Source organism: Ambystoma mexicanum, chromosome 12 (genome assembly GCF_040938575.1).
Source record: "Ambystoma mexicanum isolate Mex_15411 chromosome 12, UKY_AmexF1_1, whole genome shotgun sequence".
NCBI lineage: Eukaryota > Metazoa > Chordata > Amphibia > Caudata > Ambystomatidae > Ambystoma > Ambystoma mexicanum.
Genome location: NC_090936.1, coordinates 877,929,886 through 877,954,006, shown reverse-complemented (window position 1 = coordinate 877,954,006; position 24,121 = coordinate 877,929,886). Strand labels below are relative to the sequence as shown.

Below are 24,121 nucleotides of genomic sequence, written 5' to 3'. Positions count from 1 at the left end.
CTTATTTATTCCATTTTAGTTTTTGAAGTTCTGCGTTCTTTAGCTTGTCTGTGAGGCAGAAGGTAATGGTGGAGTAGTTAGGGATAAACCTCCTGTAATAAACCACCAAGCCTAGGAAAGCTCTTAAATGCCACTTTGCTTTTGGGACAGGGGCTCCTCGTACCCCCCTTACCTTTTCGGTCTGAGGCTGGACAAGCCCTTTCCCAAAAAAGAAACCCTTTTATCTAACAGCCGATTGGGCTAGAAGGCATTTCTCACAGTTGGCTGTAATACCTGCTCGTCTCAGGGCCCGGGTGACTTTATAATGGTGGAATGTCTGTTCCCGCCAAGTCTTACTGTGGATGACAATGTTGTCCAAGTAGGCTCTGCAAATACTGGAATTTGGATTTGGTCCATTAGTCTCTCGAACCTAGCAAGGGCACCATGTAGTCCAAATGGTAGGACTTCAAAATGAAATAGTCCCACATGGGTGGAGAAGGCCGTTTTCTGTTTGTCCACTGTGTTTAATGGGACCTGCCAATAGCTCTTGGTCAAATCAATCATGGAGAGATACACGGCAGAGCCCAGTCGATTAATGAGGTTGTCAATGCTAGGCATAGGATAATTGTCGAACTGGGACACTGGGGGTCATTACGAGGTTGGAGGTAAGTAACTGTCCTTACCGGCATGGAGCAAATACCGTGTCTGTGTAGCAAAGAGCCTGCTATTAGAGGGCTATTATGAGTTTGCGGGCACAAGCTTTGCGCCATGCCGGTAACAACCTTACCACCATGCTGCTAAAGACCCAAAAATCACCCTTAGCGGCATCGAGGGATGCGCGGATAGCACCACCACCATCCATGGTTCCGGCATTAGCGGTGACCGCTATCAGCGGTGGCCGCTAATAGTGGTCACCGCTAATAGCGGTGACCGTAAATAGGCAGAACCGGAAATAGTGTCATCGCACAGGAACGGGAAAGAGTACGGCGGCCATCTTGAAAAACACAATCCATTGCCATCCTCAGCACCCAGGATCCACATCACCACCACACCTGTCCAAAAATCAACCAACAGCATATTTAAAAAAAGGAGCTGCGTGCCTGCGCAAGGAGCGCTTCTCCGAAGAAGAGATCAACATGCTCGCAGAAACCTTGGCCAATAATGGGGAGGTTGTTTTTGCAAATGATATGCGTCGACCTGCACTGTTGAGCAAGAAAGAGATCTGGGCGGAGGTGGCGCATAAAGTGAGTGCGGTTGGCACCACCCCACGCACGGTAAAAGATGTGCAGAAGCGCTGCGATGACCTGCGCCTACGCGTCCGGAATATCATTGCAGCAAACCATAGCCAGGGAATGGCAACAGGTGGCGGAGGTGCCTCACCCATTAAGATGACTCGCTGGGAGGAGACTTGTGCGAGCACCATTAGAATGGAGGCAATCAAAGGAGTGGGGATATGGAGCGTGGAGCCCCGTCATCGGCTGATGCAGGTAAGTGTCCCAAATAAACCACTGTAATGCAAACCATGAAGATGTCCCCCCGAACTGACAGTGAAATGATGCAATGCAGGGGCCACCAGACACATGTACGCAACCCTGCCTACAGGCAGTGCACAGCACCATCTCGTCCACATGCATGATGCACCCCATACATGTGTCAGGCCAGACGCATCCCTGCATGACCCACCCATAAGGCAAGCAACCCGTATGTCACTACTCCAACGGCAAATACCTGCCATTCCATAGAACTGCAGCTACCCCAATGCATGCCTGATGCACGTAGACCCATCACTGATGCTGTCCCTCTCTTGGTCCCCCACAGGCACACAATCTGACAGTTATGATCTGGACCCCACGGAGCAGCCCGTGACACCAGTGAAGAAGTCCAGGGGCACGGAGGGAGCAAACAGGCCCTCAACATCAAGGGGAAGAGTGAAACCAGGACTACCTCACAAGCCCAACACAACCCACGAAGCTACAGCACCAATGTGCAAAAGGGCCACCACCACAGCACCCACACCAGCCACCACCACACAGGAGCCAGCGGCTGAAGGCTCTGTTTCCACTGCCAGCAGTACCATCAGAGAGGCAGCTGCCACAGCACCCGTGTCAGATGATGATACACATAGTCCGACACCCGGAACACCTACTGCAACAGGCCCCCTGCGTCACCTCACCTCTCCCCACCCAGCATACACAATGCCAGCAGCCATGAGCTGTCTGCTGTGGAGTCATGGCCAGGCAGCTCCAGCCCCACGGGGAGCATGCACGATGCAGCAACCATGTCGCATGCAGCTTCGACATCCACCAGTGTCCGGGACAGGCAAGAGGGAATCACAGTAATCCAACAGCGCCAGGAGGAGCTGACAGGGCTGGTGACCCAGCACATCATTGAAAGTGGCCAGGCAAGGGAGGATTTCAGGTAATGTGCAGCGTCCCTCAAAGCTGCCATTGAGTCAACTTCCACAAACATATGCAATGAATTCCCGGCTGTGAGGCAGGTCCTCACCCGCATGGTGGAAGCCTTGGAGGCCCTGCGTCCCGCACAGGTGATCGAACAACCAGGCACCTCCTCGAATGCCAGCTCCACACAGACCAGCCCCCTGCGTAGGTCTGTGCGGAACTTGCGCAGGTCGGACAGGGTTCCACCCGATGCTGGCAGTGGACAAGGGGTGTAGGTGCAGCCTGCCATTCCGAACTATTGCAGACTAATGGTGCATGCAAGTGCACACCATGTGTGGGGAAGTTGAGGGGGGAGGGGGAGGAGAGAGAGGGAAGGGGGAGAGGGTGTGTGGGGAAGTTGAGGGGGGAGGGGGGAGAGGGTGTATGGGGAAGTTGAGGGGGGAGCTGGAGGGGGGAGAGGGTGTGTGGGCAAGTTGAGGGGGTAGGGGGAGATAGTACCAGTGCCCTGAGTCCCACCTCCATGGCACATTCCGCATCCATGTGTGTTAGAAACATTGGTTAATCAAAGGCTGGCGCACGGCACATCTCTCCTGTGCATCGCTACCTCCCTGATGTGCAGCCCCATCTCCTCCATCCGCATCCCCCTCGTCAGGTGGTTGCAGTTCAACGTCAGGGGGCAGAGGCACATTCCGTCTGATGCACATATTGTGTAGCATGACACATGCCCTGATGATCTTGCCCACCTTCTCATGCCCGTGCAGGAGTGCCCCACCAGACCTGCTGAGGCAGCGAAACCGTGCCTTCAAAATCCCAAATGTCTGCTCGATCACCACACGGGTACATGTATGTGCACAATTGTAGTCCTCTTCGTGCCTGTTCTGTGGGTTCCGGACAGGGGTAAGGGGCCACCTCTTCAAGGGATAGCTAGCATCACCTGCATGTGTGCAACAATGGTTATGTGTAAGTGATTACACCAAATGTGACCTGTATCAATGACACAATAGCATGCATTTATTTCCTGTTTGCATCCACATATCCATGCATGAATAGAGCTACTCAAAGTAACTGCAATGTGTGAATTCATATGATCGACAGGTGTGTGTGGCATCGTCTAGTGGGTTGCAGGGGTGTCCTATTCCTTATGAGTGCTCATGCACTGTGGTTGCCCACGCTGGTTGTTCCCATGATCTAGGTGATGTGTAGTTAATTGTATGCTTTTATCCTGTCACCGTTGAAGCCAGACTCTTGATGATCTGACTTTCCACGCCTGATGTAGCCATGCTGGTATGCTGGACCTCCGTGGTGGTGTATGAGTGAGATTCTGTATTTTGGCCTCATGGGACGCCTTTGTACGCACTAATGGACACATGTCCATTGTGGTGATGTTATTCGGTCATTTGCATTGGCCATACTAACTGCATGTCGCTGCATTGTGTTTCAGGGGCTACAGTCTGATTATCTGCAGTGTACATGTTGATGGCTATGGAATGGTTGCAGCACTGCCTCATTTTCATATTAGTGCAGCTTACGTCTTGCATTTAGGTGCCAGGTGTCAGGTCCAGTCTGCCCTGCTTTGGGGTATGAGCATGGTCTATCCTCTCAGCTAATCTCAGCCAGGCGAAGTATGCATCTCCCCCCCCAATCTCAACCAGGCGAAGTATGCATCTGCCCCCCCCCATCTCAGCCAGGTGAAGTATGCATCTACCCCCCCCCCATCTCAGCCAGGTGAAGTATGCATCTCTCCCCCCCATCTCAGCCAGGTGAAGTATGAATCTCTCCCCCCTCCATCTCAGCAAGGTGAAGTATGCATCTCTCCTCCCCATCTCAGCCAGGTGAAGTATGCATCTCTCCCCCCCTCATCTCAGCCAGGTGAAGTATGCATCTCTCCCCCCCATCTCAGCCAGGTGACGTATGCATCTCTCCCCCCATCTCAGCCAGGTGAGTATGCATCTCCCCCCCATCTCAGCCAGGTGAAGTATGCATCTCTCCCCCCCATCTCAGCCAGGTGAAGTATGCATCTCTCCCCCCTCCATCTCAGCAAGGTGAAGTATGCATCTCTCCGCCCCATCTCAGCCAGGTGAAGTATGCATCTCTCCCCCCCTCATCTCAGCCAGGTGAAGTATGCATCTCTCCCCCCCATCTCAGCCAGGTGACGTATGCATCTCTCCCCCCATCTCAGCCAGGTGAGTATGCATCTCCCCCCCCCATCTCAGCCAGGTGAAGTATGCATCTCCCCCCCCCCATCTCAGCCAGGAGAAGTATCCATCTCTCCCCCCAATCATCTCCCCACATCACACTGCCATGAGCTTGACATGCAACTCACCGAGTAGCCAAGATCGTTGCCCTGCGTGCCGCTCCATGTAGCGTGGTATCGTGGAGTTCCGCATGACCATTGAATCATGGGTTGATCCGGGAAATCGGGCACAACAATGTGTGATGATCTTGTTTGAGTCACATACCATTTGCACGTTGATGGAGTGGCATAACGTACGGTTGCGGTACACTACCTCCATGGCATGTGGGACCACCAATTCAACATGGGTGCAGTTGATGGCACTGATGCAACCTGGGAAGCCTGCCAGTGAATGAAAGCCAACTTTGGTGTTGGAGATCTCCTGGGCAGTCCGTGCTAGGAATATGTGGTCGCCTGTGTGCTTCAGGAGGGCATCGAGCACTTGGTTCAGCGTCCGTGAGAATAATGGTTGTGATATGCCATGCATCTGCCCTACTGTGTGCTGGTAGGTGGCTGTGGCCAGGAAGTGGAGCGAAGACACCACCTCAGTAGAGGGCGGATGGAGGTACGGATGTCTATGAGGCTGGCAATGTCGTTATGTATCATGTCCACAACGGTGGTGATGGTGACCCGGTCCAGACGGTACAGGGTGTGGATCTGCTCAGGGGTTAGGCTGAATGGAGTGGCTCTGATTCGAGGGTTTGGGGGCTGCCTGTGTGGTACAACTGCCTGCACTGGTGGTGCATTCTGTGCCTGTCTCACCCTCCTTCTCCTCCTACGTCTTCTCTGTGCTGTCTGTTGTTGTTGTTGTTGTTGCTGGAGTTCCACTGCAATCATGTCCTCCAGCCCCAGTATTGCTACTAGTATTGGAATCATTTTGGTGTGTGACTGGGTGTGGGTAGGGGTGGGGTGTGCTCCTTTTGTGCTGGCCCAGTCTACATTGCCTCCACCTGTGATGATTGTGTACACCTGTGGCAGTTGGGAACACTGCATATGGCCATTTATGGGTGGTTCGCAATGCCGGTATTTACTCCATGCCGGTAAGGTACTTTTCGGCCTTCAGTAGGCCGTTATTTGCATTTCCGCCTGACTTGTGTTCAGCTCCTGGTTACGCCATGCTGCTATTGCCGGCATGTAGGGTCGCGTGCCCTCGCCAATGCCGCTATTAGAGGCACCGTTATTTACGGTGAGGGTTTTTTACAATACCCAAAGTTAGGCTGAAACAGACTTAATGCTAGAGAGTAGGAAGGGAACCCAGTCCAGCAATTCCTTATTGCCTTAAAGATCTTATGAATTCCAAAAACGTGACCCCTAGGAATCTGATATCCAACCCACATTTCGTCGCATGTCAGGAACTCTCTAGGACAAAAGAATCACCTTCATTTCCACATCTACCCCTAAGCTACAACCCAACATTAACATCCCTAGCCTAGGCAGCAAAATGTGTCAGTTCCTCAAAAGACAAACCTTTGTACATGGATTACTAGTCTTCTGTAGTCGAGAAACTTTTACCCACACTTGCAAACCCAATGAAAGTAAGAACCCAGGATCTGCACCGCCCGTCTACCCCTCTAAACAATATATCCCAAACCAGTGGCATGATACCCTGGTCTAGTATAAAACCTTATGATGATACATTCTGTGGGAACCATTGCACCACAAACTGAAGTTGACTAGTTAAAAAGTAAGATTCACAATCAGTAACCTCTATGTCCCAATCTTCAAATTAGTGTTTCAAAACATTTAAAGACAACTGGCATCTGTGATGTGCCCATAACTAACTAATCAAAAGTCAATTAATCCCGTTGAACGTTGAGGCAAAAGTTAAAAGCATTTTATTGCTGCCTCAACTTTGAAAGGGGGTGTTTAGATCATAACTCAATTGATCAAGAATTACAAGTAATGGCGGAGCCAACATTTTGTTTGTATTGGTTTGGCAACTCATGAAGTCCTAGGTTTTTGACTGAGAACCAAGGAATCAGAAGCACAGAAAGTGCACCCTGTGGAGCATTTTCCAATCCACCAAGAGGACAGAGGCAGGATTTGTCCCAAACAATCTGCATCCCAGAACGAAGATCAAACTCTGTTATTTCTAACTTGTCAGCAACCAAGCAACAGTTACCGGCACTTTTCCTGAAACGCCAAATTAGAATCTTTTTGGGAATTTACCGTTGGTGGAATTTCCGTGCAGTAAATCCACCAATTTGTGGTGGAAAAATGGCAGAGTCACCTCCAGCTTGTTGTTTCGGCTTATTTACTGCTAGAATACCGCCAAACTCATAATGAGGTCCATAGGGTATGCGTTTAACAGAGAAAGGGGCCCATATACGGTCATAAACAGTGTCAACAGGGGCAGCTAACCCTTTTGCCCAACTTCCCGACATAACTCAGCTAACTTCGATGCTTGTAAATCAATACATTTAATATAAAATTGTCCATCATGTACATCATGTCCATCATGTTCGGGAGCTTTTCCCTACCCACAGACTGCACTGGTGCCCAAACGTTTTGCTTCGTGACTGCTCATGACTGGAGGCTCCACAAGCCCACTCTCCCAATCTGTTAATCTAACCAGTGAGTCAGAGCGGATGCTTTTTGCCATCTGTTCAATATCTATTTCACAGGACTATGCAAATAGTGCCCTATAAAAATCCTGAAAAAAAGCCTAATGCCCACCAAATCAAAGATGACCACATCCCTTGGGCCCTTCATGGGGGTGATTGCGTGATCACCATTCGGTTTCTTAGTTAGCCATGCCAAAATACCATTTGTGAAACTCCAAGCACTGCAACAAATCCATTGCAGCCGTATTTTGGAGCGTAGCCTAGCCTCCTCAGCCAATTGTTTCTGTTGGTCTCCAAACTCCAGCTTAAATAATTGAGCATGTCGATTCTGCCTTAAACCATAACGTGCAGATAAGCAGTCACCACTTACAACCACCTTAATCACCTCCCATTCCAAGGTCATGGAGTCAACTGTTGCTGCATTCAACTCAAAGTAGCGAACTATCCCTTATGATGTCATGAAAAGCTAAATGACCAAGAGCTTCCACGCTCAGTGTCCATTGGGGAATTGCTGGACATGAACACCGCCAATGTAAATTTCCTTTTTACCTGACAGTAATCTGAAAGGGTCCTGGCCATATAATCTATTTCCCGAATTTAAAATAATCAGTCTCACTAACAAAAATATAATCTATACCAAAGTGAACTGAAATATTTTTGTCCGGACAGGAGCTGTAGAGATTTCCGCGATTGTTTCCCAAGCCCTCTGGCAGGATGAGGCCTAGCTAGCAACCCGTCCAATGGATAATTAATCCAGCCTGTCAAGAAACAAGGGATCAGAGACATTTGGAGCATAAATATTAGAAATACAGACAGGCTGCCAACCAAGCGCATCGCCCACTAACACGGAACAATCATTGGGTTTCATCTTCACTGCAATCAAAGCCCTCTTGCCATCCAAATTAATAAACCTTATGCATAGTTGGGGAATAAAGTCCTATAGAGTCTCTCACCCGACTGTCTCTCACTTTTGGAAAATGTGTTTGCCAGAAGAGGGTGTGAGTTTTATATCTATGTATATTTGAACCAATTGTATACTTCACATAATTATTATGTCCTCTCTCATGCCAGGTGACAACATTCAAACCACCAGATACAAGAGTACACAATGCTCACAACGAAACCAGACTCTGTTCCCAAACGCTGCCACCAAAATCCATGCAGACCCAGTCTCCATTGTTCCAAACTAAGATGTCTCGTACTCGCATACCAAAGCATTTGCCATGTCACTGTGCTCTGGGACCCACTCTCCAATATAATACAACTCTCAAGAGATCTGCTTGTAGAAACCAAACAAATAATAGAGTAGTGCCCTTTGGTATTTTTTAAGGCAGGTTCTGAGTGGCGAGTCACACTCTGCTTTTGCCAGTCTCTATATTCTTGCACAGAGGGAATTATTGTTCCAGGCCCAGAAGTTATGAGTCAGGCGATAGTTGGGAAGGATCTTTCTCTAATGGTGGACCCCGTTCCAGCACCATTAGTGCATCCCCTTCTTGAGGATGATTGTACCTCGAGCATCACACTAAGCAATAGTAACCATTCTTTTTCAGGGATCAACACACAGGAGTTGTCCCACTCCATGGGCAACACTGAAGAATGCATTGATGCTTGTTTAGGTCTTTCTGCCCCTGGGCTTCTGCTCATGGACGTGGTTGTTATACCTAAGGTACCCATAGGAGTACTGGGTAAGCATCCAGAAAGGCAGATGAAAATGCAGAATGTGGCGAACACCAATTTAATTAGGATATCACTACTTAATACCAGATCACTAGATAAGCATGCCACGGATGCCGGGGAGTACATAGTTGATCACCTGATTGACATAATGTGCCTCAGTGAAACATGGCTGCGGGACTCTGGTGGCCTCAATTTACATCTGGCTACACCACCAGGTGACACTTTCTTTGGGCAGAATAGAGATGTCGGTAAGGGAGGGGGAGTAACCATTGTGGTTCAGGAGGATTTGAACTTCTTTCAAGCACCAATATTTTGCAGAGGTTGTGAAATTATCCTTCTCAAGATTACCCCAAGCCCCAATAATTGTATGAACATTATCCTTGTTTACCAACCCTCGAATGATTTGCCATCATGTATTGATGACTTTTCAGATATTTTGTTATGCTTAAACAAACCGAATAGCTCTATGCTTGTGCTAGGAGACTTTAACAGATGGTATGGCAACCCTCAGGACACGGAAGCCACTTGTCTGGAACAACTCCTAAGACAAGCGGTTTCAGGTCCACAGTAAAGAATCGACGCATACATCAGGGAATGCGTTAGATTGGGTTGCAAGCAAAAACCTGGTCTTAAGTCCTCTGAACATCAGTCCTTGTATTTGGTTTGACCACTTCTCTGTCACGTTCAATTTGACTCTCCCGACCTATGTAGCGCACCAAGAAAAATATCCTGAGCAATGTTCCCTCTAATAATTTTTCTCTATGTGCATAACTTGTTGGCTGTTGTGCGCACATTATTTTCCATGTGCGCAACTGACTAATGAGGTAAGCCACTTTCTAAGCATGTGTATTTAGTGAACTAGCGTCGCAGATGAGTATGAAAGGAATTTCCTCTTCCCAGCCATTGCAATTCTTGACAAATCGTACAACACTTTTTCCAAACACATAGGCTAAAATAAAATATGGCATATGTGATTATACAGAAAACTCATCAACCAGTCCAAGACTTCAACATTTGCCACAGTAACTCATAAAGGTTTGATGCCACTGGAAAATCACTCATGTGTACTACAAAACACACATGTCTCTTGTCATAACTGATGTGGCTGTCAAGAAATTCAGATAGAAAACATTTGCCGATGGCTTAATGGCAATTAAAAGAAATGTGTTGAAAACATGCTGATATGAGTTCAAGTGCCATTTTAATGAAGTAATTCAAGGGCCAGGGTAACATGCTTCTAATAATTTGTGTAAGGATGATAATTACATCAGAAGTAATGAATGAGGATAGCACAGGGGCCGGAGGAGGGTATGGGTGGAAGAGCACAGGTCATCACTCCTTGTGGGAGATGACCAAAGCAGCAAGTTAAAAAAACCAAGTCATACGTTTCGGCAGTACACTGAAGGAAATGTGTTGCTTGTTTGCTAAAGGATAGGAAAGTCTAGTACCTGTCTAGACAACAGCACCTTCTTTTTTCTTTCTCTGCTCAGCTGCTCGGTGTTTTTCAATATAACCATGTGTTCTGTGTGTATCGTCTCTAGCATCCCCTTCTATCTTATTTAACTGATAACAAAGAATTAGAGAAGAGGCATCCATAGTTACTGAAGAAGGCACTCAATTAGTTCTATCTCTGATGAATTGATGCTATTAACTTAAAAGGCATGTATATGTTATTTTCTTCAGCAGGGCTCCAGAATAAACCTCAGTAACGCTCTTGTTTAATTTTGTCTAGGCTGTGGTGCAGATGAGTGGGCAAAACTATAGACTTTATTATGTGCCCTGTTATTTTGCTCCCTACTTGGAATCAAAGGATTTTTCAGGGATTAAAAAAGTAATTAGCTTTGCCAATAGGGATACTTTCTGTTTATTAAATGATGTTCTTCCCCTTAAAATTCCTCTTGAGATCGGGCATTAATATTAGAGTTCTTTCCTATGCCAGTGCTTTACTGGTCACTAATTCAAAAAAATATCAGTGGAGCTTTTTGGGTTGAAACAACGATAAGTTCATTGTTTCTCGTTTTTGTTAGGCACATTTCCATTTTTTTAGGGAGTAAAAATGGATGGTACATATGTCTCTCAGCTGTAGGCGGGTGTTATAACTACCCACAGGAGAACGTGATGTGGATAGCAAGCAGAGGCACAGGAATTTTTTCTCATCATATTCTGAGGTGCAGTTATTCTGATGTAATTATCATCCTTGCACAAATTATTAGAAGCATGTTACCCTGGCCCTTGAATTACTTCATTAAAGTGGCACTTGAAGTCCTATCAGCATGTTTTCAACACATTTCTTTTAATTGCCATTAATCCATCTGCAAATGTTTTCTATCTGAATTTCTTGACAGCCACATCAGTTATTACAAGAGAAATGTGTGTTTTGTAGTACACATGAGTGATTTTCCAGTGGCATCAAACCTTTGAGTTACTGTGGCAAATGTTGAAGTCTTGGACTGGTTAATGAGTTTTCTGTATAATCACATATGCCATATTTTATTTTAGCCTATGTGTTTGGAAAAAGTGTTGTAAGATTTGTCAAGAATTGCAATGGCTGGGAAGAGGAAATTCCTTTTCATACTCTTCTGCGACGGTAGTTCACTAAATACACATGCTTACAAAGTGGCTTACCTCATTAGTCAGTTGCGCACATGGAAAATAATGTGCGCACAACAGCCAACACGTTATGCACATAGAGAAAAATAATTAGAGGGAACATTGCTTACAGTCATCCGATATTTGCGCTAGTAGTTCGATTGAATAGTGTGGGTGACGCTTTTGGTAAGGCACAGTGAGTAACAGAAATTCTGGCGTGTGAACGTTATTCATATTACAACAAACATAAAACATGTGGATGTATGTACACGTCTGCTAACCTTTTGCAGAGCCTAGAGAGGAAGACTCAAGGTTGTCTGGTAGTACCCTAATGTGTTCTTGGGCAGAAGTTCAGAGTCATAAGGTAAAATTGTGGGAGAGTCAAGTTTAGGAGTCATGGGTGGCGAGGGAACAGTATTTGGTTAACGTGTGCAGGCATATCTTGGTTAAATTCTTCTGTTCATGGAGCCAGTTATTCATATTCGTTTTTAACCTCTTGTGTGTGTATTTAGCTGTTCGGGATTTTAGGTGTTTACGGCCACTCTTGAATAGTAGTGTAATGCAAATGAGCAGAATATCAAGACTAGTTGCTTATTTTAAGAGAGAGAACATTTCAGGTAACTACTGTGGCTTGATCCTTATTTAATATTTTTGATAGGTGAGAATTGTCTGTGTGTGCTGCTAAAAATCTTCTGACCGGCACCCAGAAGTAAGCTGGGCAAGCGCACATGCGCACAGCTTAGAGGGAACATTGATCCTGAGAAAAGTAATTAGTAGAAACTTTAATAAGATCTGCCTTGGAACATTGCCTCACAGGGCTCATGAACTCCAGCTCTGACCCGGATTCCCTGGATTTCCTGGTTTCAGAATACGACAGGGCTATTGGACCAGGTAGTGCCTATCACAGCTAAGACCCTTAGAGAAAAGACTAATAATCAAACGTGGTATACAATGGCTTTGATTAACCGAAAAAAAGAAAAAAGAAGGTCTGAATGTGTCTGGGAAAAAAAGCAGTCACAGGGCAACAAGGATACGTGGAAATCCCTGGTAAAACTGTATTGTTCAGAGCTTTTGCTTTGACTGTCAAATTGTCAGTTCTAAAAATGACTCTAGGAAACTTTTTTGAGATCCTTTGCGATCCAGAAAAACCTAGAGTCATGACACACCCACCCACCCCATCCAACACTGACTGCATAGCCATCCAGAATGCATTTGCAGAATATATTGCAAAAGCCCATACTCACATTATGAATAATTTGGGTAAGATGAACCAGGAGGCTTGTTTAGGGACTAAGGAGGAACTGGGACAACTGGGGAAACCTATGTTCTCTTTTAAGCCTATCTCCCAAGCGGATTTGATTAAAACTTTAAAATTAATGAGACCTTCCACATGTGCTGGAGAGGCCCTCCCGTCCAAAGTTATCCTGGCGAATAGTGAGCTCTTTACCCCATTCCTGGTCTGCCTCACTAACGCCACCTTTAGGGATAGTCAGATCCCTGACTCCCTGAATAAGGTTGTGGTGACTCCCCTGATTAAAAAATAAACGGGACTGAATCATAAGCACTATTCGAACTTTAGACCCATTTCCAACGTGCCTTTTTTATTGAAGATAATTGATAAATTGGCAGTGGCACAACTACAGGAACACCAGGAAGGCTCAGCGGCCCTACATTCTAGGCAATCCGGATTTAGGGCATTTTACGGCACAGGGAGTGAACTTGCAGACGGAAATGCTTCAACTCATGGATAAAAGTAAGGCAGGGCTGCTGATACTATTAGACCTATCAGCAGCCTTCGACCTGGTGAACCATGAGAAGCTTTTGACCAGGCTAAAGAATATAGGTGGCTGCTCTGGAGAAGTTATTACCTGGATGAAGTTCTTTATAGAAAATAGGATGTCTGGAATCATATTGGGCAATGCTTGTTCCCCTCCAGAACTGTTGAAATATGGTGTGCCACAGGGCGCCTGCTTCTCACCGTCCCTATTTAATATCTATTTTCGACCACTGTGTGATTTACCGGACAAGTTAGGAGTGTGTTTCACTAATTATGCCGATGACACACAGCTTGTCATAGAACTAAGGAGAGTGTACGGGAAAGACACAGAGAGGGTCTCCTTGATTTACAACTCAATCCAGAACAGGATTTCCGAGTAACGGAATGTTCTTGAACGCAGCCAAGAATGAGTTGTTGCTCTTTGGTTCCTCTCAGGTCCAGTGGAAACTTGAGGGTCGGAATGCTGGTTTCACTACCGACAAACATTTTACCCCCATTTTATCCCCACAGTCGCTAAGGTGAAGACCCTTGGGGTTGCCTGTGAAGTCTTGCTGAGCTCGGACACCCACATTCAAAACTTTATTAATAAAGCGCGATACCACCTCAGATCGTAGCGACTAGTCAAACCCTATGGGCCTCATTACGAGGCTTGCGCTCATGGTAAAACCGGGCTTCCTTTCCGGGTCCCGCGAGGGGAAGAGGGAGGTAACAACGGGACACTCATAATGTGCCCGTTGTTATCTCCATCCCCAATCTCATTGAGCCCCATGGGGGCTCAAATGGGAATGGGGAATGGTTCCTGCAAGGAGGACTTACCGGGTCCTCCTATGTCGGAATGACCCGGTAAGTCCCCATAGCAGGAACCGGGTAAAGGAGCCCGGTTTGGAGAAAGCCATGGAGCTAATAGCTCCATGGCTACCTCCAAACTCGTAATGAGGCCCTATGTCTCCGAAGACAATTGCAACACCCTGGTCTGTGCGCTGATTATGCCGAGGATTGACTATTGCAATGCGCTGCACATTGGCACTAGTAAAGGAGGCTTGGTGCATCTGCAGGTGCTGCAAAGCGATGATGTACGCAGCGTGAAAAGCGTGCCTAGGCACAAACCTATTTCCGTCCATAGAAAAATTTGCATTGGCTGTCAGTGGAAGCTAGGACTCACTTTAAGGTCATCACCATTGTTCATAAATGCTTTTATGAACAAGTGCCAGGCTATTTATAAGATTATATTAAACACACCTCTTCACACACAAACTTTACAACTAACATACTTCACGGGTGCCCCCCATAGTCCATACTACTGTACTAAACTCACCCAGCCATTTAGATATTTGTTGAATATGATAGGCGCGAAATATAAAAATCTCAATAAATGTAAAGGAATGTAAACATTTAACTATGATTGTATGACTGTAACCTGTATAACAATTGTGATATTTTTATGTAAGCAAGCGCATAGATGCCTTTTGGGCTTGGTGCGCTATACAAACAACACAAATAAATAAATAAATAAGGTACATGTACCCGGGAGAGCTACTAGGTCGAGCAATAGTATCAGTGTGGCCGTTCCCAGTAGTAATCGAGTTAGAGGGAATGGTAGCTCGTTCCCAGTCCCGGCTGCCCAAGCCTGGAATTAACTCCCGAAAGAGTTACGTGCTGAACAAAGCCTTCAGAGTTTCAGGAAATGATTCAAAATGGCACTGTTCAAATAACCTCTGGACTCTGCAGTGATCATGCTCTTGTGTTCTTGCCCCTCTTCGGTTTCTATTCTGCGCCCCCTATGCCTATGGGCTCCGGCGCATTACAAATGGATAAATAAATAAATGCCTTTGCTATTCCTAAAACAAGGCCCACGAGGCACCCAGGACTAATCATTGTGGGTAAATGAGGAATCCACAGATGTTGGAATCATTGCGGAGTCACATATCTACATCTGCATCCTGAGTATCCTATTCTCACACTTACCGTCTTGTCTTACTGTCCATCATCTTGTTACAAGCAGTGGGCAAAGTGCAAAGTCAACAATTTACTGATTCCTTATTTCCACAATAATCAACTGCGATGAAGAAATCCCTTGTATTTGTAGTAAAACAACAACTTTTTTCCACACTGATTAACCACCTAAGCACCCCCAAAAACCAATTATATTTGTAGGCAAAAAATAGTGCATTGATATTACAAAGTTTGGTCCAATTTGCCTTTCTCACATCCTTTGTCAAAGAGACACTTGGGGACCAGAAGAAACAGCAGGGATGCAACTTTCCCATGCAGGCATCTCAGGACAGGCAGTCTACTCAGAACAGCACAGTTGTGGAGGTGGAGGGGTGTGGAAGCACCATGCATCACAACTAGAGCCACCCCACTAGACTGCATGCCCACTTTTATATTTAGAGTACAAATAGCGCTGTGTCACAGCTGCCTCCACAGAACGGACTGTTCACAAAGATCACCTTATTCCAGATCACTTCCGCACTCAGCAGACAGAGGGCACTGAATAAGCATGCCACCACAAAGAACCATCAGAATCGGAAAACACTTTTCAGATACAATGGGGAAGGCAGCCCTCTTGATGCTGCTCCATCACTCGAGCCCATAGGAAGATTCATTGGCAACAGCGGCATCCTCCTAAGGACTCCTCACACATTGCAGAAAGCCCCTCCATTTGTGCAGCGTGCCCCACAAAGGGCCCTTCTATTGGTGAGCACTCATGGTGCTGTCTACTTGTAGAACAATCACCATGGGAAAGGATGCCCCCATTAGTGTGGCGTGGCAGCCATCTTTGTAGAAAAGCAGTGTGACTGTGTCTCTCCCATAACTATACTGCTTGCACTGAGTCAATCAGTGCAGAACTGTACCCACTCCCTCCTGACGGTCAGTGGGTCCCACCACCAGTTGTTGGTCCAGATATGGCCAGGATCATCATTTAATCATTGTTTAATCAAGGATCAGTAGGGCCCAAACAGAGGAGCTATGTATCGGTAACAAGCCACTCCCCCCAAGGTGGAGGCATCAAAGTTAATTCTCCCCATACTATAAAAGGTTATAGTACACTTCAGAGGTCCCGGTCAAACCCTTCTCCTCTCCAGTTTCACCTCTGGTGCTAGAGGAAGCACTTTGGGCATTAGCGCTTTATTTTAGATCAGGGGCCAATTTACACAGGCGTCCGTTACGAATGTTCTGTCATGGTTTCCACATTGGGTAGCCTATATGTAGTTTAGCTCTTGTTTTTCTTACTTCTGCGTGCTGCTGAATCTAATCTGTTATTGTATGTGGAGGACTTCTTCCACATCTGGCCAGATACAGTCACAGGATCTTCCTCAATTAAGGATCGCTTGTGCTGGGACATGTTTGGAATTGTCCCTTATATAATTTGATTTAACGCAATGTAATGGGCATTTGTATAGTGCCTTTCACAATTGGTACGGTCTCAATGTGCTGTAGGTTGAATGCCCTTGGGGACCGAAGAGCAAGCATGGGAAATTCGCCAGAGAATTATAGAATGTGTCTGTCATTTTAGCCAATACGAAGGTAGGTAGGGGTGGCCAAGTTTCTGCTAGTCACCCATGTTGAGCAGGCATGTGGGTAGGTGCAGAAAGGTAGCTTGGAGAGTATGTGAGAGAGACAATTTTTCTGTGCAACTAGACCACGTTTTTATCGTGGGGGATAGCTGCATTCTAATGGCAGAGGTGTTGTGCAATGTATCTAAAGCAGGAGAGACATTATGTGTGCAGCTCCTCCAAATTCTATTGTGGGGGATAGCTGTATTGTAGAGGCAGAGGTGTTGTGCAAAGTATGTGACACAGGAGGGACATTATGGGGCTCATTGCGGGGCTTCCGGTAAAACCCGCAGGTAGGCGGCAGTACCGGCAACCCTGTAACAACTTTACCGCCTCCTGATATCCCGGTGGCAGCGGGATATCACAAGGGCAGCGGTAGCAGTAAATCCCCATTTCCATGAAGTCCCATAGGACTCCATGGAAAAGGGGACACAGAAGCACCGGCACTGTTGCTAACGGTGCCGGTGCTTCCGTGACAACCATGCGGGTAGGGTCCTGAAAACCTGGCAGGTCAGAATAAATAATAAGATTCTTATATAATCGCGCCACATGCCCATGGGCCTCAGGGTGCGCACAAATAAGACCAAAGAACAAACACCCAGCACATACAGCATTGAGACGGTGTGAGGAGGGGTATCAGGGGCGAAACTCTGAGTCGATGAGACCAGCTCAGAAAAAAATCATACCAATAGTGCCTAATCAGGCAGAAGGTTAAACAGGAGCGTCTTTAACTCTTTTTAAAATTTCAATTTGAGTGTTGTATCCAAGGCTTTAAGATCTGGCGGCAACAGGTTCTACAGATCAGGACCTTACACACTGAAGCTACGCCTGCCTGTCTTTACCAATTTAAATCTGGGTTTAACCAGTCTCATGCGATATTGGAGCCTAAGCGGGCCTTAAGTTGAAGGCGAGCTCAGAGATACTGGGGTGCTGTGTCCATCACACATTTGTGTGTGAGAGTCAAAACTGTATGCCTGATTCTAAGTTTTATGGGCAGCCAATGTAGGCCCGCCTCGCCACAGTAACATGGGCTCACCTGGCAAGACCTGAAAATACCCTTACTGCCCCATTCTGTGAGACCTGCAACGCAGCTATAGAGGAGTGTGCACAGCCACTGAGCAGACAATTGCAGCAGTCCAAGCGTGTGTTAATGAGGACAGAAGCCAAGGTGGCTAAATTCTCATGGGAGAGAAAAGGGCGAATGTTACACAGAAGGTTCGTAATCAACCCACAGGAGGACCAAATCAGCACCACGTGGTATGACATGGACAGTTCGACGTCCAAAACCACCCCCAGGGTTTTTACTCTCTCCGCCACCAGGATCAACGTACCCAGGAGTAGAAAATGTTCATACTCAACCGGCAAATACCTCAGCCTCGTCGTGGGAGCTACAATTAGAAGCTCAGTTTTACTAGCGTTTAAAGCTAATGAGTTAGCTGCCATGGATGGCTTTGTAAATGATGTTCAACTTAGCTGCATGCTCGGAGTACGAACCAGATAATTTGACAATCACCTGAGTGTCATCGGCGTAATTGGCTACATAGACACCCCGGCTAATCAGCAAGAGCAGGAACAGGATCAGATAAACATTAAACAATGTTGGTGTAATAAAGGAACCCTGAGGTATCCCGCAGGCGATGGGTGAGGGGTCAGAGCAGACTTCGCCCATGTTCACCCTGGAATTCCTGAGGCCCAGAAAGGATGAAATCCAACCGGCCGCTTTAGAGGAGCACCCGACCAATGACTGTAATCTGCCTTTGAGTAGATCATGATCCACGAGATTGAATGCTGAAGAAAGATCTAACAGCATGAGGATCGATAATTGTCCTTGGTTCATGTTCAATAATAAATTGGCCTGCAGATCGAGCATTGTGATTTATGAACCTTTCCGAAAACCAGATTGGCAGGACAGTAGAATCTCATTACGCTCCAGAAAATTCTGAAATTGTATATGTGCCACCTTGTGCAAAATTTTCAGCAAGAATGGCACGTTCGTAATTGGACAGTAATTATCCAAAACAAACGGGTCCAACGACTCCTTTTTCAAAAGGGGGGTCACCCACGTCTCCTTCAAAAAGAGGGGAACGCTGCCGTCTGCAAAGGAGCAATTGACAATCTTGGTTACCCATGGACCAAGGTTGTTATGAGGTGGGTTTCATCTCAGCGATCATTTGTACAATAAATGTCTCGGAGCAGGGGGTAATGTCAAAAGTGGGGGGATTGTCTCGGATGGCATCTCCTCTTTAAAATCCCATGCCAGTATCTCCACAGTATCCTTTATCCATTGGATATTAGACTGGTGTGAAGTGACCTTATTCAAGAAGGAATTGTGAATGGACTGACACCATTCCTTATCCTTTACAGGCCCTGCTGAACAAGAGGGTTTATTCTTAAACTCTTGAAGGATAAAAAAACAGATTTTGCATTCTGGATCCGGTGGTTGTAGATCTCTGACTTGGCTTTTATCATCGACTCCTTATATTTTCAACCAGAAATGTATAATTGGCTAAAGAAGCACTGGAGGGATCTTTGCACCCACAACGTTCTGCTATATGCTTTTCTCTCCTAATCACTAGAATGTCTTCCTTAAACCAGGATTTCTGTATGGTTTCTGTTTTTAAGAGATAAGTCTTAAGGGGTGCTAGTTGGTTAGTTGCATCTGTCAAAGACTTAGTAATATGTAGTGAAAGATCGTTGACACATTGAAAGTCCTCTAAAGCACCCAATTTTTGAAGTAATATGGGAAAGAAGTTTTCAAATGTCAAAATTTTCGTATTGCGCATGCTGACCTGTAGTCTAGGGTTCAAATCTAATCTAACAGGAGAGGCCGGGAGAGTTACGCCGCAGTGAATGGTCTGACCAAATACAGGGCGTGATTGATTCGTTAGACAAAGGGAGATAATGGACCAACACCAGTCCAAAGTGTGACCAGCACTGTGGGTGGGAGAGTCAACCAATTTTGAGTAGCCAATGGAACTAATGGCATTTATGAGAGACTTTGTGGCAGCATCCGGAGGGGCATCGAACCAATGATTGAAATCCCCCATAACAAGTACAGACGCATTCAACTTGGTAATCATGTTCAATAGCTTGATAAACTGCTGTTCAAATAAGGGCAGGATCCTGGGTGGTCTATAAAGAACAACGATAGTGAGGGAGGTATTTTCAGTTAGTTTTATTTTCACAACTAAACTTTCACACTCTGCAGGAGATTCGTGTGTCAGGGTGCAGAACTGCAGATATGTTTTCAAAAACAGAGCAACACCACCCCCCCCTTCTCCCACCAACTTGGTCCGCTCTAAAATTGGCAAAACCCGATGGAACGGCAGTGAGAGCTTCTGAAGGAGTAGCAGGGTCTAACCAAGATTCAGTGAGTGCCAGAATATCTAGTCTGGATACTTCCAACAAGTCCATGACCTCTGAGTCATGCTGGCGCACGGAGCATGTGTTTAGTAGTCCAGTACACAATGCCAAAGGGGAGGTACATGTATCCGCTAATGGTGATTGAACACTGGTTGATACTGAGGGCAAACCAACAATAACCTGTGAGCTGTGAGGTGCAATCTTGCATAGGCATGGTCACACAGTTAGAATGTATAGATAATGTGGGTGCCACATCAGCGGGCGATGCAAGAGCTGATAACCAGTATGCGTCCAAATCCACTGTGAGAGTTCCACTCTCAATGCAGGGTGTAAGGATTTCCCCAGGCACTGAAAATAGAGTGTCATCTGCCAGAATCTCACTGTGCCTAACCGCCAGCCTTCTTTGTCTACTCTGCTGGATAGACATAATGAGTTGTTATGACATTGTAGTATGACATCCAGAAAGGGTGCCGGTATGTTGCTACCAGCACCCTTATTTCCGGACCGCCATACTCGGAATGAGGGCCTATGTGTACAGCTAGACTGATTTTTATCATGCGGGATAGCTGCATTCTAATAGTCGAGGTGCTGTCCAAAATATGTAAAACGGGGCGCATTGTGTGTACAACTATGCCAAATTTTACTGTGGGTTATAGCTGCATTATGACTGAGGTGTGGTGCATTGTATGTGAAGCAAGAGATACATTATTTGAGCAGCTAGACCGAAAGTTTGTCGTGGGGGATTACTGCATTCTAATGGTTGGGGTGAATCCTTTGGTATGATACAGTACTGCTTACCTTCATAGCTACATCTAGATTCATTTGGATGCAGTTGCAACCCTATAAATGTGTCTTAGTGCCATACTTGTGTTCCCTTCAGATTTATCAAAGTGCAGTACATTGCCCACCATGGAATTAATCAAAAACACAATACATTGTATATTCTCAAATTCATCAGAATGTAATTAAATGCAGTACTTAAGCTACCCTGACAATCTAGCCTGATGCAGCACCTGGGCCACCCCTGGAATCTATCCAAATTCAATCCACTGGCCAACCCCAAAGTTCACCCAAATGCACCACACTGACTGCCCTCACAGTTCATCCAAGTGCAATACATAGGTTATATTCTGCTATACAAGGCTAACATCAACATCACAGTTAGATGCAATACAAGGCTAAAATCAAAATCACATCTAGATGCAATACAAAGCTAAATTCAAAATTACAGATAGATGTAATACAATGTTAAAATCAAAATCACAGCTAGATGCAATACAATGTCAAAATCAAAATCAAAGCTAGATGCAATACAAGGCTATGTTTAAGAGTTACAACTGGTTCCCATGTGATGTATATTTGTAACAATTCCCAAATACTGAGGCTTAACACTACAGGAATACAATGGCTACCAATGCAGTGGCTTCCTCTATTTTTGCAAATGTAATTTTCCTAAAGACGTGGTCGGAAATTAATTCAGTTGGTTTCTATGAATCTCATATTGCAAAGAATTGTGAAATGGAATCTGTGAACATAATAGAGGGCATATTAGAAAACAAAGGATATACTACACATATAAAATACTTGGTAGTCGCATAGAAAGCTGACTATATATGTGCTATTAAATTTAGCTGTCAAACAAAGTTACCTCTATTAGTAGAAATCTAGAGACATTTTATCACTTTCATTGACCGATTTCTTAAGTGTACCTACTTATGATAAAAGCAGTGAGTACTTTGGCAACAAAGGGAGAGAAACTGCAATGTACCATACTAAACATATAGTTTTATCCTGGAAGGTTAAGTGTGGGTCTATACCAATACATTTCTTTTCTTTATATTTTACTTAGGAAACCAGTAGTACTCATAATCCTACCTAATTGTTGCCATCACGAAGTCCAACGCTGGTGGCTCTCTAAACTTTTACTATACTATGATGCAAGGCGATGCAAGGAGAAGAAGAAATGAAAATTACTTTGATGATATCCCTCGATCCAAGCTAGAGCGACAAATGGCGCAGGTAAGCTACCAAACTTTCAAAAAAATATGTTTATGTATAAAATTGATTTTGCATATTTTCGTTTTCATAAAGAGAAGTCTTGAATACACTAAACACTTGTATGTTCTCATATGTCCTCAGTTATTCTTTTATTTCTAACTGAGGGATGTCCATCCTTGGTAGAGGCATGGACTGCAGTATTCTGCCAATGCATCTGCGTACCTGTGTCCATGTATAACCCAGGCAACTAATACGACAACAAACAGGTTACTGACCTGACTCAGAATAAGGTCAGTACACTATTTCTTTATTGGACGATTAGTAGGCGATATACTTTAAGGCGTATTCATTGAAAGAGTTGGACGAGTCCCAGATAGCTTTTATTATTTTCATTTCCATAAGGGAAACAATAAAAGGGATTTTACTTCACTGGCACACATACTGATTAGCAACAGTTCTACTTGTCATATTATGTACAATAGTAAGAGACATCACCTCGTGGCATATTTGCAAACAAGTAATCTGATAGAAGCAGGTATTGTGTCTAAATTCCCATAGCAGATTTTAATGTACATTTCCAACAGAATATACATTTGTAATTGTCCAGTTATTTTGCAGCATATGAGTCACTTTATTTAGAAACCATATGTTGTCTTCTGATGAGATAGGTCTCCAAATCTTGCCAAATGTCCTCTGGTCTAGAGTTGGGCAGAGGTAAGGCAGAATAGGTCTCTTCATTAGAGGTACAATAAATGAGATCACTTTGCTATTTATCCTTAGTTGGGCATGAACTCATACCCTCAATTCAAAACAGTCAATTGCTTAGCAATGACATATGCAGTGCTTACAAAACCTAGTTTAACAATGTGTTTTAAAGAAAATGTCCCCAATTGATAGGTTTGAGGAGTGAAAATAATATCTAATTTAGTAATTTCCTTGACTGTACAACACACCTGTTCCCAAGCAGATGATACCCCGGGACCACTCCAGGCCTAATGCAGAACATCTGCCTGACTGCCACCACCTGTGTATTGTAGATCATGTAAGTTAGGTATATAGGAGTGAAGTGTGTTGGGCACATTATAAATGTGTTGTGGGATCTTGCTGTGGAGTTTTTTGTACTGATAGTTTAGAGAAATTGTTTGAGTTTGATCTTAGGCTTTATTCCACTCTTCATCCGACGCAGTGATATCCAAATACACCTCCAACCTACCTTGGCCAGAGATGACAACTCGTTCTATGTCTTGATATATATGTTAGAAATCAAATGTGCAGAAGAGGGTGGAGAAACAATGTATTAAAGCATTTACGAGGTGGGGGCTCTGTTGGCATGCATGAAAAATATGCCTTACGTGCCTGTCATGACGAACATAACAGACGATCAAGGTTTTAATTCCTCCCCTTTCTTAGAGTTGATCTAGTGTAATATAGATACCATTTCTGAAGAGGTCCCCTATCCTGTTGACCTGTAGCTGTTGAAAGTGTAAACCAAATTTCTTTTCAAAAGTCAATGAGTGTGCAAGCCAATTATATATTGGTAATTTGGGTGAGTGTACAATCAGATGCTCTTGTGGTTTAGAAATACTCTATATAGCTACCCTAGTAGCATAACAGGTTTGCAATTCTCCACTGACAATTTTATTTATTCCCCTAGGGACAGTGCAAAGAGACATAGGGGACTCTGCAGCTTTTTAAAAATAGCTGTCATGCAAGTCCTGATTCCCTGTATGCCACCATACTGCAAATTGTGCTTGTGCCACATTATAGTTGAATTGCAACTACGACTCTCTAGAGTGGATGGTCTCGCAAGGGTATCTAATGCCACCCATGGCTTGTTACTAGCCCATATTAGTTTAATAATTAACTGTTCAATGCACTTGAAGAAAGGACCACCGGGTATGATATGAACATTTTGGAATACACATTGTACCTTAGGCACTTTGACCATTTTCATCTAAGATATTCTTCCAATTATGAATATTGGC

The 24,121-nt window shown here is 45.1% G+C and overlaps 1 protein-coding gene across 2 annotated transcripts in view; it reads left to right on the top strand.

Annotated features, from left to right (window-relative positions):
- The window catches only part of ANKS1B (ankyrin repeat and sterile alpha motif domain containing 1B), an 806,556-nt gene that overhangs the window by 239,899 nt on the left and 542,536 nt on the right, over positions 1 to 24,121 (top strand). For both annotated transcript variants that reach the window (XM_069629362.1, XM_069629363.1), the window contains exon 3: positions 21,988 to 22,157. In XM_069629362.1, the coding sequence (XP_069485463.1) occupies positions 22,071 to 22,157 (87 nt within the window). In that variant the 5' untranslated portion in view covers positions 21,988 to 22,070. The remainder of the gene's footprint in view (positions 1 to 21,987; positions 22,158 to 24,121) is intronic.